At 40.1% G+C, this 16,860-nt stretch overlaps 1 protein-coding gene across 1 annotated transcript in view; it reads right to left on the minus strand.

Moving 5' to 3' along the window:
* The window catches only part of ADAMTS17 (ADAM metallopeptidase with thrombospondin type 1 motif 17), a 159,135-nt gene that overhangs the window by 44,161 nt on the left and 98,114 nt on the right, over positions 1-16,860 (minus strand). Inside the window, exons 15-16 of the mRNA XM_065734038.1 lie at positions 8,265-8,385; positions 295-375 (exon numbers count right to left, since the gene is read on the minus strand). Coding sequence (XP_065590110.1) covers positions 295-375; positions 8,265-8,385 — 202 coding nt within the window. The remainder of the gene's footprint in view (positions 1-294; positions 376-8,264; positions 8,386-16,860) is intronic.

Consider the following 16,860-nt stretch of genomic DNA (forward strand, 5'->3'; position numbering starts at 1 on the left):
CGTGCTCCTAGCAGCTATGTTTAACATAGCTCCAAGTACTGTACAAACATCCTTCAGACTATATAAATGTATTCTCTGGTCCTTCAGGCTGCACAGGGTCTGGGGAGTGTCATATTAACACATCAAATATCATGAAATCAAGATGCAAAAGCGAAGAGTGGATCAAGAATGAAATCAACACAGCAACTCAGAGACAACAACAAACCTGTCGTCTTACAAATCATTTAAGAGGAAGGTCATTGTAACAGAACAGAGCTGAGTTTCAAATCAAAACATTTTTTTTTGTCTTTTTACCCAAAAAACTGTGAGCAGGTTTGTCCTCAACCACTCGGATCCGTCGGGCACCTGCAGGGATCACAGCTGCTTCGATGTAACCTACAGCAAGAAAAGGGCAGAAGGATGAGAACACCCCACAGACAGGCGGAGGCATCAATCATTCAGTATCTCACCATGAAAAAATCAACTCCTGCCCAAGTTGGGGAATGGGTGGGGAACACTTCAAATGAGATCCCTGCTTTGGCAGCCAAGTTTCACTGCTGTGACTTGCATGGCTATGATTAATCATTTCATCCCGAGAAGAGGGACAGCAATGCACGTATGCTGCTTAACTGCGACGTAAGGCTTGTGTGCTTGGGCCCAATTATGTTTGCACCCTCTGAATCACTCTGGCTCTCCTGCAGTACTGACAAGGATGCATGAAGACTGTTACAGAGCTGATGGAAACTGTCACTGTCAGAAACAACACTGCACATCACAGACCAGATATCTGTAACGTAAAATGAAGTTTCTGATAGATGCTCCTGTTGTTTCCTCTTATTAAAACGACAACAACAACAACAAAAACCTACCACAAAAATCCTGCTCAAGGCTATGATCGGTATCAGAGAGAACCCTGCTCCATAAAACATTTGGATGATGCTAAAACTAAACAGAAGGGATTAGTGGGACAACTGGGGAAAAATAAATTTGTTTTCACTTGAACATTTTCATAAAGTTAATGTGCTGGAGGATATAATAGTTAATGGGCTCCCTGCACTGGGCTGCTAACAAGAATTCCACAGCTCAGACTTAATGCAACACCAGAGCTGAAAGTTTGTCAAGGATTGACCACCTCTAAATGCTGCCAGCAGAAGCACATGCCAAATTAGACCATCTGTCATGGTCAGTTTTTACAGCAGGGAAGTTTTTACAGCACCCCATCATATTTTTATGGAATTCTCTTGGCTTTTATCTTTCTGAAACTCTTGGCCTCTTCATGCTTCATTCAGCAACTAGCAATATGACGTAATTACACTACTTTTCACTAACAGAATAACAGCAAAAATAATAAGGAGCTAGAAAGAAATGTAGCTTATTTTCACCCACCACAGAGTCACGTGGAGTTACGTACTTGTTCCATGGGGTGGAAGTGGTGCCTTTAAACTGAAAAGCTGAGGAACATTAGGGCCTGTTTCAATGGCCTGGGAGTCAGGGAGAGATTTTCCACTGGCTTCTTTGGACTCTGAATCAGATCCCTGTAAATGACACTAATCTCATCACAACCATGATTTGATTCTTTCTAATTGGCCACCCAGTTGATATTGCAGTGTATTATTTGGCATATCTTCTGGGTTATTCTCCCTTTCTTTTAGATGTTAAGCAGCTTATTCTGCACGTCCTCTCATCTTCCTCCTCTTTTTTTCCTTGGCTTTATAAAGGGCTGTATGAAGCTCTCCTGCGTCAGCATTGCCTTAATGGAAATCAGGGCTGGCAGGAATAATAGGTCAGAGAAGTGGCTCCTCTAGCAGCAATGTTTGGGAAGCTATTTTAGAGACAAGTAGAGTTGAAAGGCCATGCTGCTCCTGCACTGATATGGGAAGCCTTAAAGAATAGTGACAACCCCAGGCACCTCAGGGTCACACTAAGTCATTCCCTTGCCCCAGTGATATGAAGTAGAGGTGGATTTTAGATCTCAGACTGCAGATTTGCTTCTATCTCTCTGAACAAGCAGGGTGTCCAGCTCTTTGTTGTCCTAACAACAAGGCCTTGGATTACATGAGGGTCATTGGATGGATAGATGATCTGGGCTAGACTCAGTTCCTCTTTCCCTGATTGTTTTTATATGAATCACACTTACTATCTGACCCTCAGTTCAATCTTTTTTGTACCTTTTCCTCTCCACTCTCTTAGAATATCTCAGAAATAGTCAGCCCTTGCAGGAAAAACGGAAAGAGGGACAGCAGAGCTGCAAACCATATCTGGGCAGAGAAGTCAAAGCAGTGGCTCCCCATCTGAGATCACAGAGTAGGCTTCACTGGGAACAATCTTTATTTCCAGGGTGAGCTCTTAAATGCAATACAGAAATCTGTTATAAAATCAAAGCAAACAGATGTTGGATTTTACTCCACTTATTGCCAGGAGTTGTTTTTTCATCAGCTGAGATACCAAATTACAGTCAAAACAGAGTGTTCCAGAAATCAAACATCCTCACTGCTCCCCATGCATCTGCATAAAAACCCGACTGAGAATTACCACCACACATGAGCACACAGCAAAGACGTGATTCATAACAGTCCATCACAGGAAAATAGGGCCCTGTGACATATCTGAACACCCCTGTTAGGAAGCCAGTTTGGAACATGCCCAAGTTTCAGGTAATGTCACATACCCACAAGGTTACTACGTACTTTTATTTTAAAAGGCTTGCCAGATATGAATGCCCAGAGCTAAATTGTGAAAGGGCTAAATGCAAAGTGACACAGAGCATAGTGGAAAGCCTGCCACTGACTTCAGTGAACTCTGGGTCTGTCCCCTGACCTGGCACAGCCAGAAGTTGCACTGCGTTAGAGGTGAGCAAGCCATGGAGCCGTGCTTGAAGTTCAGCTAGTGCCATAAATACACCCTCATTTCACCACTGTGTCATGAGAGAAACACCACGTGAAAAAAGCTGACTTTTATGTCACTTTTTACAATGGTAAATAGTGGAGTATAAGCTATTAATAGGGTATTAGTTCTGGAGACTGTTTAGTTTGGTCTTATACCAGAATTTTCTCCTCATGTAATTTCTTATCCTGACTGATGGCTTTGGGGGGTTGTATTCAACAGCTCCTGCATAAGAAGAAACATACTGTGTTAACTCACTGAGATCATGTAGCAGAAACCTGACTGCTGACTTACTTTTGCTTTAGTGAAATGTGAACCAATTTGCAGTTATATGAATCTGATGAGTTCTTTCAGAGATGAAGCAGAATTTCTTGGGCATGTACCAAAAAGAAGAATCTTGACACTCTCAGTCATTACTTCGGTAACATTGTGAGTTAGCAGTCAAATCTCAATGCAAACATACTATACACCATCCATGCAAATTTATCCCAGCTACAAGTTCAGATTACTACCACTGCTCCAATCTGGACCTTAGAGCTATCGTGACACTGCTGGTCACATAATAATCCAGGTCTTTGAGATAACTGCACCAGAAAACAACTCCATTGTTTTCCAGGCACGTTTTATTAAGCAAACTATCACTGCAGATTGCCAGAAAGATTATCAAGTCTAAGAGTTGGCTTACTGTCAAGGAGTCTCAAAGAGCTGTTAGGCCTTAGGATAATTGTCTGCAATGCCGAAGTTTGCAAGGTTGGGCTTAAAGTTCTTTAAATGAGGAATTGGTTAAAGACTGATTAGATTTGGCAACTATCAGGCAATATTTCTAGTAATTTCACCCATAAATCAGCCTGTTAAGATGAAGCTTTGAAAGTACAACAGGAGAACTTCATTATTTGATAATTTACAGTGCTGCATGCAGTGTATTCCACCTTGGGAACAGTTACTTTGGCACACACCAATCTTTCTGGACAATCTGCATTACATCAGTGTCTCAGGAATGTAAGACTGTGATTGAAGCAAATCCTAGATACAAATTACGTGGTGTAACTCGTATTAGGAGAGACACCAGAACAAAGAGGTCGCTTAGTCATCAAGGAGATTAATATGTGAACAGTGGCTACTGCATCTTCATTTAAATGCTGGAGAGATTTGCAAGAGGAAAGCAGTTCACACAGGGAAATTCATTGTTAGCCACTCTTATTATTCCCAGAATGAAGACAAAGTTTAGTATGAACTCCAGAACATCACCAATCTACTGGTTTCCCATTGGCATCTCAGCAAAAGACAGACTTCTGAGGTAAAGGAGAAATTATCCCATGGCTGAAAGTACTGATCTCTGGGCACTGTACCTTCTTATCTTGTCTTTCGACACACATGACAACTATGCATGAGAAAACCAACTGTTCTCTGTCCATTATCAGATATCATGAAAGTGCTTAGAACAAAGATCTCAGGGCAGAAGCTAAGGAAATTAAACTGCCCTGTCTACCTGCTGGTCATGGTAAGCAGAGCTTCCCTGATATTTTAGGGATGAGTACCAGCTAGGCGTTTTAGTTTCCACTGCCCTTCCCACCTTGCACATTTTACTGAGTAGTAGTTTTTGCAGTGGAGTGGAAACATGTCCAGCAGTGACCACATGTCCATTATCTGAGCAGCTGTGATGATTCTCTCCTGTTATTATCTTGAGAGTAATTCCTTCATCGGCACCTGTCCACTTCCAGCCATGGGATAGCTTGTTTGGAGGAAAATAATTTCACTGGGGAGCCATGGATAGATTTCAAAGCCTCCTACCATTACTTCAGCATTGTCTGCTAGAATTTAACTTGAATTTTCCACTTGTAAGACATCCCAAGGGTTACTGCTGGGGCACTATTTTTTCTCATCATTTAGATGTACATCCTATTGACAAGAAAAGAATGTCTTGCATTATATAAAGATGCAAGCCAGCACTACAGCACCACTGTCCAAATTTCCTTCCTTTCCTTTAAATACGTGATGGAAAAATAAAGTACAAAATAAAAGGCCTGCTTTGTCATCATTGTAAAAAAAAATTTGCTCACAAAGGCGCATTAGTTATCTCTTCAAATGACAGAATCAATATATATCATCACAATACATATGCTCTGCAATTAAAAAAATACAAATAACTAGAGTTACTTTAGGATCACAAAGAGTTGTGATATTGATTTGGCTGAGAAAAAAAATCAGCAGAGACAGATGCAAGGGAAAACATCTTATTTGTAATGCATATCTGAGAATGACATGCACAGCCCTGGAGTCTAGACAGTTATCTCAGTAGAAGTTTGTAAGACAGATCAGCCACCCAACAAATATGAGCTAAAGAACTGACTTCTAGGTCCCTGGTACAGTAGCAGGAAGACAGAGATGAACTTCAGAACAAGTCTTTCTGTATTATCATCTTATCATTATTTCATACAATTAGGTACAGGGAATGGTGCCAGTCAGAAGTAAACCTTGGTCTACGACAGTGCATTCAGCTCCCCTACTGAAGACAGCCAGATGCACTGCAGTGTATGCAACATTTAGCATCACAAATACAAGCTTTTCAACTCCTCTCCAAAAGAGAATTAGAATCTATTTACAGTTGGATCACTCTGAAACACAGGCTGTAAGTTTTGTACTGCTGGACCTCCGGTGAGGCACTTTGAATGTTTGATCATAATGTTCTACTGGGATAGCAAAGTCTTATAAAATATGGGGCAATAAGTTAGAAAAATAAGTAAAAAATTGGTTCAGTATTTGCCACTTGGCTGATGAAAATATTTCTTTCATGCAGGTAGATTTTCTAAAGGGAAGAATCTGTACTTGGTACATCTAAAAAACAAAGCAACTAGTAAAAGGTCTTGGAAGTTTATCCATGGCTTTTGCTACCAATCTCCCCATTTAATTCAACCGAAAGAAGACAAAGGACCAACACCAAAGGATGTCACCAACACCCACTGACACTGCAAACAGCATTCAAGAATCTTACACGAGAAACACTTGGGAACAGCCTTTGCCTTTGCCATCACACATGTGGAAACCTTCTTACAATGACTATTGGTTACTAAGAAACAGAAATGAGTTGGCATGGGTTTAGTTTAGTTAACAGGGCTAGTCAACATAATTTGCAGGCACAGGACACATTGGGACCAACCCCACAGTCAGTGGAGTTCCACACATACAGCTGCTGAGGATATGGCCTGAAGGTATCGGCTGCAATTCACAAAACAGACACCTCTCCAAAACAATCAATATATTGATATTTGAAGGTTATTCTCTTCTGAACTAATAGATTAGCATCCTTCACACAGCGTGTTGGCCTTCACTTGGACAGCAGCAAGGTCGCAGGCATTTGTCACTGTGCAATCACTTGCAAATTCAAAATCTGAATTCACACTTCGTATTCTTGTACAACCAAAAGATTGTCAGATTTTTGTATGTATTTGCTGAAGTGCTGTAAAAATTCATTTTTTTGTTCAGTCATGATACCTCAGATCTAACACTGGAGCTTTGCTTACTGCATGGAGTACAGTAAGTTAATCTGAGGACCTGATTCTGCAAAACGTCAATGTATGAACATAAACTGATGGGAATAGCTCACAGTGCATATAACGTTTGCAGAACTGGGCCTGGGAATTGTAAGTGAAAATCCTATTTTCAGTGTTTAACATTGAAGAAACTCCAAAGCAGGAAAATAAGAACAGTGACTAATTAAAAGAGCGTAAATGTTGGGGTTTTTTTTTGTTTGTTTTATTTTTTTTTTCATTTTAAGTAGGCTATGATGTTAATCAAAAGAGCATTCTTTTACAAAATAAAAAGCAAAGATGATTCCCAACCTAAAAGATGACTATTTGGCAAATAATGGATGTTTTTTAAAGCTTTTCCCATAAAACAGTGTAATTTTTACAGTTGAAATGAGAAACTTCTTCAGTCACTTCCAAGAAATTCAAATGCCTTGACAAAAGGTGAAAAAAGGTGAAAAATAACTTGGACAAAAGAGTCAAAGGCAATAATGCAGAAAATCATTCAGCAAGTCAGCCTAGCAACGCAACAACACAAATGTGCTCCAGAAAGACATGGTAGAGGTGGGAAATCCTACCTGCACCTCACAGATAAGGAGGAAGAGGGTACAGAGGAAAAGGTCAATGAACAAAATTAGAGGCTCAGAATTGAGTGCTGAGACCCTGATTCAAGGAAGCTACTAAACACTTAAACTGCTTTAGTAACGACAATTATTTCTAACTGCTTTACTGTGCTGTTCTGGAGTAGCATGTCTTTTGAATGTATTTCTACATAGAAAAGTGGCAACTCTGCATTTACTGAATGTGAAATCACCTTTTCTGGACAATTCCTTCCTCCTGGAGGAGCTTGCAAGTCTTGAACCTGACTTTCCCTCCCTTTGTCTGATGAGTGATAACACGTTTCTTAGAAGTGCAGGAAAGAAACTCTGGAACAAAGACTAATTCAAACATCAAGCTGTATATACATTAATGTAAGAGAGGGGAAAGTCTTAAGTCTGACCAGAAGCTCTTTTATCTTACATTGGATGCTATTGCTGGCAGAGTTTCAGTAATAATATTCGGAGGGGAGGTCTTTTTTATTTAGCTGAGATATACTGATTATAGAATGAATCATTTGTAACGTACAATGTGTGTCATTCAGAGTTCCCAAAGAGCTCAAAGACGGTGCTGAAATCAGACCTCCCTCTAATGGAGAATACACGACGATTTTATCTGTTATTCAAAAATCAACAGTACCAGTAGCATTCAAAATGAGAAATACAACTTCATTCTGAATTTCAAACAGAGGAAATGACTGGTATCTGTACAGCTGATTAAGAAACAGACAGAATATCATCACTGAACTGAGTGTTTGGTATTCCTAGCTAGATTTTGTGTTTTGGAAACTGCACAGTCCCATCACATATAATCCTGTCAAGTTCTCAGCAATCTCAACTCACTATTCTACAAGATGCTCAGCAAATGAGAAGACTGATTGCTGATTATCTATCCTTGGATATCTAGTTTCTCACAAGCAGGACTACAGACAAGCCAATATTCTCATTCCTGCATGTCTTTTCAGTGATTCCTCATCACACACATTTGCAGAACATTTTCTGGCAGCATAACTGGTTGAAAGTGAGAAAAATCAGAGAATCCAGTGGGGTTGGACCCCTACTCATCATCTGCAAGAGTAGGATGTCATGAACATTACGAAGTAATGTATGAGACATACATCAAAAAATCATGCAATTTTAGAGAACAGTTGCCCTCTTCTATGTTGATCAGCATAGGTGTGTTAAATGCTATCCCAGAAGAGCTATTACTGCCTCCCTTTAACTCTCCTCAACCAGTTAAGAGAAACTCCACTCTACTGAAATGCTGCTGAGGGTTACTCACCCATCCCCTTCGTGTGGTTGAAGTCGCCTTTCACAACTTTACAGGTTTTGCCATCACCACTGCAGATTCCACAGCGATCCTCTTTGGCAGCTGAGCCAATGATTCCATCGCAGCCAATTTTCTAATGACAACAACCAGAGGTCCCCATTATTTTGCTTGCAAGGTTAAAGTATCTCTAAACATTGATGTCAAGACTAAGACAGACACCTGATTGAAAATCTGAACAGGAAGAGAATGCTGTGAATCAATCAAGCCTTTGGAACAGCGTTGAGTTGGTTATTTAGCAACCTCCTTCCCTAACACTAAGAGCAGGTATTTTGATTCACAAGACTTTACTGAAGAGAGTTTCCACAATAACTAACTTTTCCGGATATATCAGTTATTTCACACTAACCTACTCTAACTTGCTTCAAAAACATGAAAGATTAGAATGATGTACCATGTTTGTATAACAATTTGTAAATGAGTAACTAAAGACATCCCAAAGACATCTACCAAAATAGTTACCAATAAAAATCTCTGGAGCAGTCTTACTTCAGAGACAGGCATTACTAGAATAGTTACAATACTCTCCCTGTAGCTACAGAGATTGCCATGGTAAGCTTACTTACAAATCACTGAAAGGTTGCGATGCTGACTACTGCACAGCTGTAGATTTAGAAGTCAGTAAGATTAAATTACATTGTGCCCAGACATCAGATTAATATTGTGATTATTCTGAGTGAATTGTGCTCCTGTCCATGTAAGACTCAAAGTTATCAGTAATCCACTCAATACACAAACTTTAACTGACATGTGCATTCTAATTATGCAAGTCATTAGCAAAGATTCTACTATAAGGAGAAGATTCATTCTTTGTAGAGAAACAGTTCCTTGGCAAATGAGTTAGCAGAATTGGCATTAACAACCCATATTTGAAAAAGGCTGTCATGTCTCTTCCTTCCTTGTCTTATAATAAAGCAGGTTGGAGAGATATCTCAGAGAACTATCACAGCTTAACCAATATTTTGCAAAACAGGGTAAGTGGAGAAAGACTAAGAGAAATCCAGATGTTTTTTTCTGAGGCTGCCTGCTTGTAAGCAATGTGATTTGGACCTGAACTAAAACGTTCTCCTTATTTCAGAAGACACAGGCCACTGCCTAAGTCCAGATGTATTTCAGAGATCAAAGATGGCCAGCATTCAGACACATTCAGATGCGCTGTTTGTCAACACAAATCACTACAGACAGATAAAAGCTGAAAAAGGATAATCATTCTTAAATACATAAACACACACAAGTGAAATGATGCTCATTCAGTAGAACAACATATAAGTTGTTGGACTAGGACTGCAGAAAAAAATTGTATAAATGGGCATTAAGTCAAGTTGACGATGAAGATGATCATCGAGCAGTTCCAGTTCTTAGGGCTAAACTTCACACCCATGTCCAACAAATAATTGTGGGATATTAAATATGCTTCTGCCCCAAAACAGAAGGATGTCCCAGCTGTTCTCCTTCCAGGAAAATAAATATGATTTATTAATGGGCTTGCTGAAAGGCAGCTGGAAATACATGCCTGACTGCCACCCTGCTGAGATACTGGAAAGGCTGTGTTTAATTTAAGGTTCTTGCGCTATCTTTTATTGTACTGCACTGTTATTAGCACTATGTGAACACACAAATGAATAAAAGGAATATAATGAGTGCTGAACCACACTTATTCCCAGTTCTACATGAGGAATCTGTAGGACTATAATGGAGGCATGCAGAGAATAGGGAGTCAGCAATCACATGCTTTGCATTTATGCTGCAGCTTCCCAGTGCAAGTCAGCAAAGCCTCTGAAAGAGTAAGTCCCCTTTATTTTGACATTGGGGTTCAAGATAAGTCATTTCTTCCCATGTTTACTAAGTCATTGACACACTTCAATTGGAGAGATCCTCTCTGAGGACAGGGAAAGCACATCTGCTGAGTCCACAAATACACCCTCCAAAACCTCTACTGTTTTTTACCTTTATCTTTCATCCCTATCAGCGGACAAAGTAAAAATGAACCCTGAAGTATTCCTTTCAGAGGCAGCCCCCTCCCATCCACCAGGTAAACCCTGCCTGTCAATCCAGGGCTTAATTGTTAAGGCCTCTGTCAGATTTGGGCCAGGAAACAGCTTCTTGCAAAGGAAAACTTCTCGAAGTATAGAAGAATTTTCTTTCTTGGCTTCAAGATGAAAATTGGTGCATTCTTGCTACTTCACGGAGTAAAAATACTTTGGAAGCACTTTACTTTTGTCTACATAAACATCAGAGCCCATTTTCCCCTCCCAAAGCCTTCCAATCAGCTCCAAAGTAAAAACATACTTAATAACAGCACATAATGAAACAGCTTTTGTTATGATTTGACAATGGATTTCCAAAAGCTCTGAAGTCATTTAGAAATACATTACAGTGACCACCTCAGTCGCTTGGACACTTTGAAAACTCCACACATTGAAAACATTTCCAGCCTTGCTTGCAACAAGTGGCAAAGAAGAGGAGGCAGGGCTGGAAGGCCAAGGAAGCAAAACACAGTCAGCATCACCCTTCCTGGGAGGGAAGTATCTGCCAGCAGTCCTTGGCTATTTTACTTGAGAGAGATCTTCAGCCTCTCTCCAGGTGAGAAAGCTGTTGACTCTCCAGCACTAGGGGCCAGGGGCTAAAGCGTGAACCCCATCAGACCTGGGGGAGCATCTCTCAGGTCTGTACATTATCAGCTTTTCACTGAGAGTACACTGTGTGCTGTATGTATTATATGGTTAATCATTTAAACGGATATAGACTTCCCCAATCTGCAGCAGGTTTTCAAAAATGTGAGGGATTAATAAATAGTATGCAAAGGGCAAGTTACACTACTTAAAACTCAAGTGTTCTTAGTGCAGAAACTATGCCTTGAATTATAAGCAGTTCATGCTGGTTACTTGATCTTTATCACCTCTAACTTTGCACTGCTTGCTGTTCAGACCAGCATACTCAATAAGGTAAGATGACTTTTTTTTAAAAAAAAAACAAGAAGCAGAAGAGCAGAAAGGGGAAACTTTCACATCCGGAGGAAAGACAGGCCTTGCAAATAGCATCCTGTGTGGTTTTTGACCCAAGAGTTATCCTGCAGGTTAGCAGATTGAATCCATGAACAAGTATACCCAGTACTGATTGGATATTTTCAGTTTCAGCAGTCTTGAATAGACTAGTAAGAAAAGAAGCTCTTTTTCTGCCAAGCTGATCCACTCAGGAATGAGCAGGGTACTTGGAGCTCTACTGCATTCAGAAGAGACAACAAAAAATAAACAGCTATCCTGGTATAGCTGCCAACTCTTTGCTACCAGGAGTTTTTGTGGGTACACACCATAGTCAGCCATGTTCTTGGGCTCATGGAACTTCCCTGTACTGTCAAACATGGACTTGGACAGTGACATCCTTAACTCCGGCGAAGGCGATGATGCTGCTACCACCCAGAAGTTCCAGTTCCCACCTGCTCTGGTGAAAGCTGACAGTGCTGCAGTACTGCTAAAGCCACCATTAGACAAAGAGGAAGCAGATTTTAAACCAAAGCCAACCCCTTGCCCATATTAAAATATGAAGTGCTGGCAGGAAATCTCAAGATAGATTTTTCAGGCTTCAGCTACTCAGCACTGACTGATAACTGCATCCACAGATTTCTTAATGATTTTCAACCCAGGCAGTCTCCTGCTCTGACATCATGTTTTGTAACTATTGACTGACCTTTAAATTGGCAGGTAATTGCATGTTCACTGAGCCAAAAGCCTGAAATTCATTTTCTCTGAGATGATACCTCAGTCCACCCTTCCTTTTCTCCCTTCCCCTTCTCATTTTTATAATTAAACATCTGAAAATACTGCTTGTTGGGTGGTATTTCCAGCTTCAGTCATTGCTGGCTCCAGCATAGGAAAACTCCTCCTCTTGAATGCACATCATTTGGGCTCTTCTGTGTGAACTATTTTCTGTATTGCTTGGATATTTTAATGATATTTTTATTTGTATTGTGAATGGCTGTGCAAAAACTCAATTGATACAGCCTGTGTGAATATGTTTTGCTACATAAACACAATTATTTTTGTTATATACACCCACCCTGTCTAAGAAATGACATTGTAGGCTCACATAACTGTAATGCATCCCATATGCTGAGCTAGCTAGCTGTCTCAATGGATCAAATATAAATATTGATGCAATATGTGCCATTTTACAAATTAATCATGTACAGAGCACGGTGGTTATGACAGATTCATCTGCACTGCCAACTTTCTGTCCGAAGTATCCAGTGTCCATTGATACCTCGAGGGATGGACCACATGAAACAGGAATGTACACATGTGAGCAACTGACAGCCAGATCTCATGGTAAGAGCATTCTTATTTCTTTGTTTTAAACATGATTTGTGTAGAATTACGGGTATCTGTCAGGACTTGTACAGGAGAGCGAGCCTCAATCTCTAATAAAGCAGTTCATCTCTAAGTTACTTCTCTTTCTGTTCCACAACAGATTGGAGTCAACATAAAAGTTAGTTTTGAAAACATTGTTCTGGATTTTACCTGAATCAGAGCGGTGCTGCTAGAACAGGAAATATGCACTACTAATTTTATATTGCTATCTTATCCACATTAGACACACAACGATGCCCTCTGAGTTTGTGCTTAGAACTCTTAGCAGTTTATGATAACACTACATAAAGTTACAGCTGATAACTACTCTTCCACATACAAAGCTTGAAGGCTTGTATGTCAAAATCCCTACATTTTGGTGTCAAAGCAGACTACACGAGTGAGCATGAAATTAATACAAAGCACTCCTGCTCAGAGACTTTTCCCATCCCAGGAACTATTTTGCTTCTATTTCTTGGCCATTTTCTGTAGTAATCCTTTTCTGGTCCTTCCACATCATGTTCATCTGAATGGACACCTCAAACCTGACTCTACCTCGCCTCAGTTTGTACAGATATCAACAAGCTGCATATACCAGAGGATTTTGCACCAACTACTCATTCTTTAAAAGCAGAATCTATCATGTTAGTTCTGAATAAGAAAATAATAAATATTTAGCAGTGTATGATATATACAGCCTCCCTTCTGTTCAATTCTTGACTGCTAAAGCAACAAGAACAAAGTCTCCAAGGTCTATAAAAATGAATTGCCTATTTTATGGTCTGCATGGGTTAACACAGAAGAAAAATAGTGGGAAAACAGCATGGTTTTTCATATCCCACTGTAAAGCACATGAAAAAAAAGTACAATACCAAAAACATCTTGTGTTTTGTTGCTGAGCTCTACTCACCAAAACCCCCATCAGCCTTTCTAGGATTACACTGGTACAGACTGAGAAAAAAGCAATTATACAGTAGGTATCTATAGTTCGAATAATCCCTCTAGACTTCGTGAGCAATACCAAACGATTTATCTAAGTACAGCACGGAGCCAAGCTGTATGAAGACAAGCTACTCAGTCTGGAACATCTTGTACCACAGTTTACAATGCAGGAATATGAATAATACATGGAAAATCATCAAATAAGGAGGCAAAGCCAGAACTGCATGCATCAATCAAAGGCAAAACATGGGTACTAAGTATGTTAGAGAAGCATTTGCCAACAGTAGGTCCAGTAGACAACTGCAATTTATCCTCTGCCACTTGTGGCCCTCTCCTGACATTCTGTCCACCCAATCTGCTAAGACTGTTCTTGAGAATGTGTCTGTTTTCAAATTTATGCTCATCTTTCAGACTGCATTACTTTTGTAAGGAAGTCATTCTATAGCATTTTTTACTGTGCCAGGACAGCCTAATTTGTGGCTTGTCAACATTGAATGGACTGTAGATTCACCAGTAAGTTCAAAGTAGCCATGACATGGCAAAACATTCATGAGAAAACTCTAGATAAAACCAAAACATCTTCACCTTTTATATTATTAAATCACAGCAAACACTGCCTTTGATCTCCAGCCAGGTTCTGCTGTACAAGACCTTAGATTACATCCTGAAGCACAATCTGCAGTCTCCACTGGAAAGTTCTTATGCTATCATGAGTCTCTGAATAATCCTCCTTTGAAAAATGCCAGCATGAAGTCATATGTGTCACAACAGTCAGCTGAGCAGCTTGTTTTCTCTCAACACCATTTTGTAGCATCTGACACCTTTTTTTTTTTAGCTCTACTTCAGCCAGCAGCTCACTTCTAGCATGAGCAGTGTATCAGAATGAAGAACTGTAAGTGGTCAGAGAGCACACAGTTTGCATGAATGATGGCTCATGAAATGTTCACTGAGTAGCCTGGAGGGAAAACAAAAACCTCAGGATATCTCTCTGAAAGCCACTTGGAAAGGAACAGGAGCAGTTAAATCCATCAGGGGTGCAGTTTGTATCCTATATTCACCAATACCATAGTGTCCATACCAGAGAAAGAAAACCATGAAGGCAAGAGTGAGTTCTCCAGCCTGTTACACATCTTCCATCTCTGAAAAATTCCAGGAGAAAATAAACTTGCCTTGCTAGAACACAATGTGCATTTCAAAAAGAAAAGATAAAATACCTATATGAACTCTGCATCTTGCACCAGAAGATGGTAAAAAAAAAAAAAAAAAAAAAAAAGGGCATTTATTTTACTCTATCGCAAATGAAATGCCCTTCCCAAAAGGCAACTCTAATGAACAAAAACAGGATAAAACTGAATAAAGATCTCAGGATTTATCTCAAAGGCAAAAAGCAAAATTATACAAAATTACTGGTGACTTAGGAATTTTCTGTGCTAAATTTAAGGCTACTTTGCTCTGTTCTATTGCCTCTCTGAACGACCACAGTAATAATCAGGTTTACTCAATCCAGCTGCCTTCAGGTGTAAGTGGTAAATACTGCTGCTTACCATGATTTTGCTTCAGAGACAGTGTGGCTTACACACACACACAAAAATTCATTCATGCTGTTTAGACTGGAGCTCAGCTCACGGCTTTAAAATGAAGCTGTAAGAAGTCTGTAACATACAATGAAAGAAAGATTGTCCACCCCTTCATGTCCAACTCCAGTTAGGGTATGTTGAGGCTCAAAGAACCTGCTCCTGCTTCCCTCCTCAAAACCCTACTCTCCTTGAAAGAATAGATGAACACAGCAAAAAGAAACTGAATTCCTTTTTCCAGCAGCAACGCATGAGTTTCATGTAGGAGCAAAAACTGCTGAAGAGAGCTATTACATTGCCTGGACTAACTGCTCACAGGCAATGGATACTGCTAATATGCCTGTTACTCTGGCAATGTATCACTCCTGCCTTTGAGAGCCTCTAACCGCACGGATCGCACAAGAAAATAAATAACAGCAATACCACCCTCTGATTTCAGCACTTATTCTGTACTCCAGACCTCCTGCCACGCTTGTTGCAAGGCTTTGTCTACACTGGGTAAAAAAATGAGAAGGGTAATTAAATGAATATGCTGATTAAATTCATTCTAGAGACAGCTAGTTTGACACACATCTATGGGAAATGAGGTACCGTAGTCGCACACGGTGATTCTCAGCACTAGACTGTATATAAGGCAGAAGATTATTATAAATGACTTCACAAGACTTTCAGAACTACTCGGCTTGAATTGATCATTTTGCATTTTCTCCCAGCCAGATGCAAATGGACTGAATGTTCTGCAGCTGTCATCACCTCTATGCACAGTTATAGGTGGTTGCCCCCAAGTTAAGAGCACAATTTGCTTTCCAAGATGTACCTCCAAAGCTCTGGGCTCATAAAGGTTTTCATTTAGAGGGGAGCTGGCTACTGCTGTTCACTGGAAGAAGAAAATGTACGTTGCCTTAATGTCTGATTTACCATTTGTGGCTGATCTGAACGTTTAGAGCAGTAATACTGGCCAGCCCAGCCTAATGGTCAATGGCACACAGCTGGAGGTGCACAGCTGGCCTTACTATAAAAGATTATTAATGGATTTTTCAGGTTTTTTTTTTTAAGATACAGCTGAAAACAGGGAAAAATTAAGTAACATGGGATGCACCATAAACCTGGCTCCGCGCAAGGCACTCTTTATTAAAGAGCTTTTAAAGAATCAAGCCCGTGCTGGCTTCCACACAACTTGCTGTTCAGATTCTTCATGTGAATAAATTATATGGGCTGAATTAAACATGCCCCTTCAGCAGCTATGTTGGCAGGAAACAGTGGGAAGTGTCTATTTCAGCAGTGCAAAATCCAATCCAGACAAAGCCTTTTCACTTACCTCGTCACATTACTAGTAGGAAGACTGCATTATGTCCCCAAGGCCTATCTCATACTCACATTAATATTATGCTCATCTACAGTCTATGAGCAATAAAACAGCTAGTTCTTAATCACTGCCCACAGAAATAAAGATATTTGGACAGAGCCCTCTTCATTTCCATTCCCATTTGTCCATCCTCCGGGTTTAGTCAATCCACACAGGTACAAGCATCTCATGGGGGACAGCAGAAGGAGGCCTATCCTACCATCTTTCTGGTTTGCTCTCTGTTACTCGAGCTTGAGACAATGAAAATGAGAGGCAAAAGAAAACTGGTCTGGGTCATGCTCCAGACTGCTGGATCTGTTCTTGTAAATCTAATACTGTCTATT

The sequence above is a fragment of the Cyrtonyx montezumae genome, unplaced genomic scaffold, assembly GCF_038088225.1.
Source record: "Cyrtonyx montezumae isolate F1298 unplaced genomic scaffold, pur_monq_1.0 scaffold_17, whole genome shotgun sequence".
NCBI lineage: Eukaryota > Metazoa > Chordata > Aves > Galliformes > Odontophoridae > Cyrtonyx > Cyrtonyx montezumae.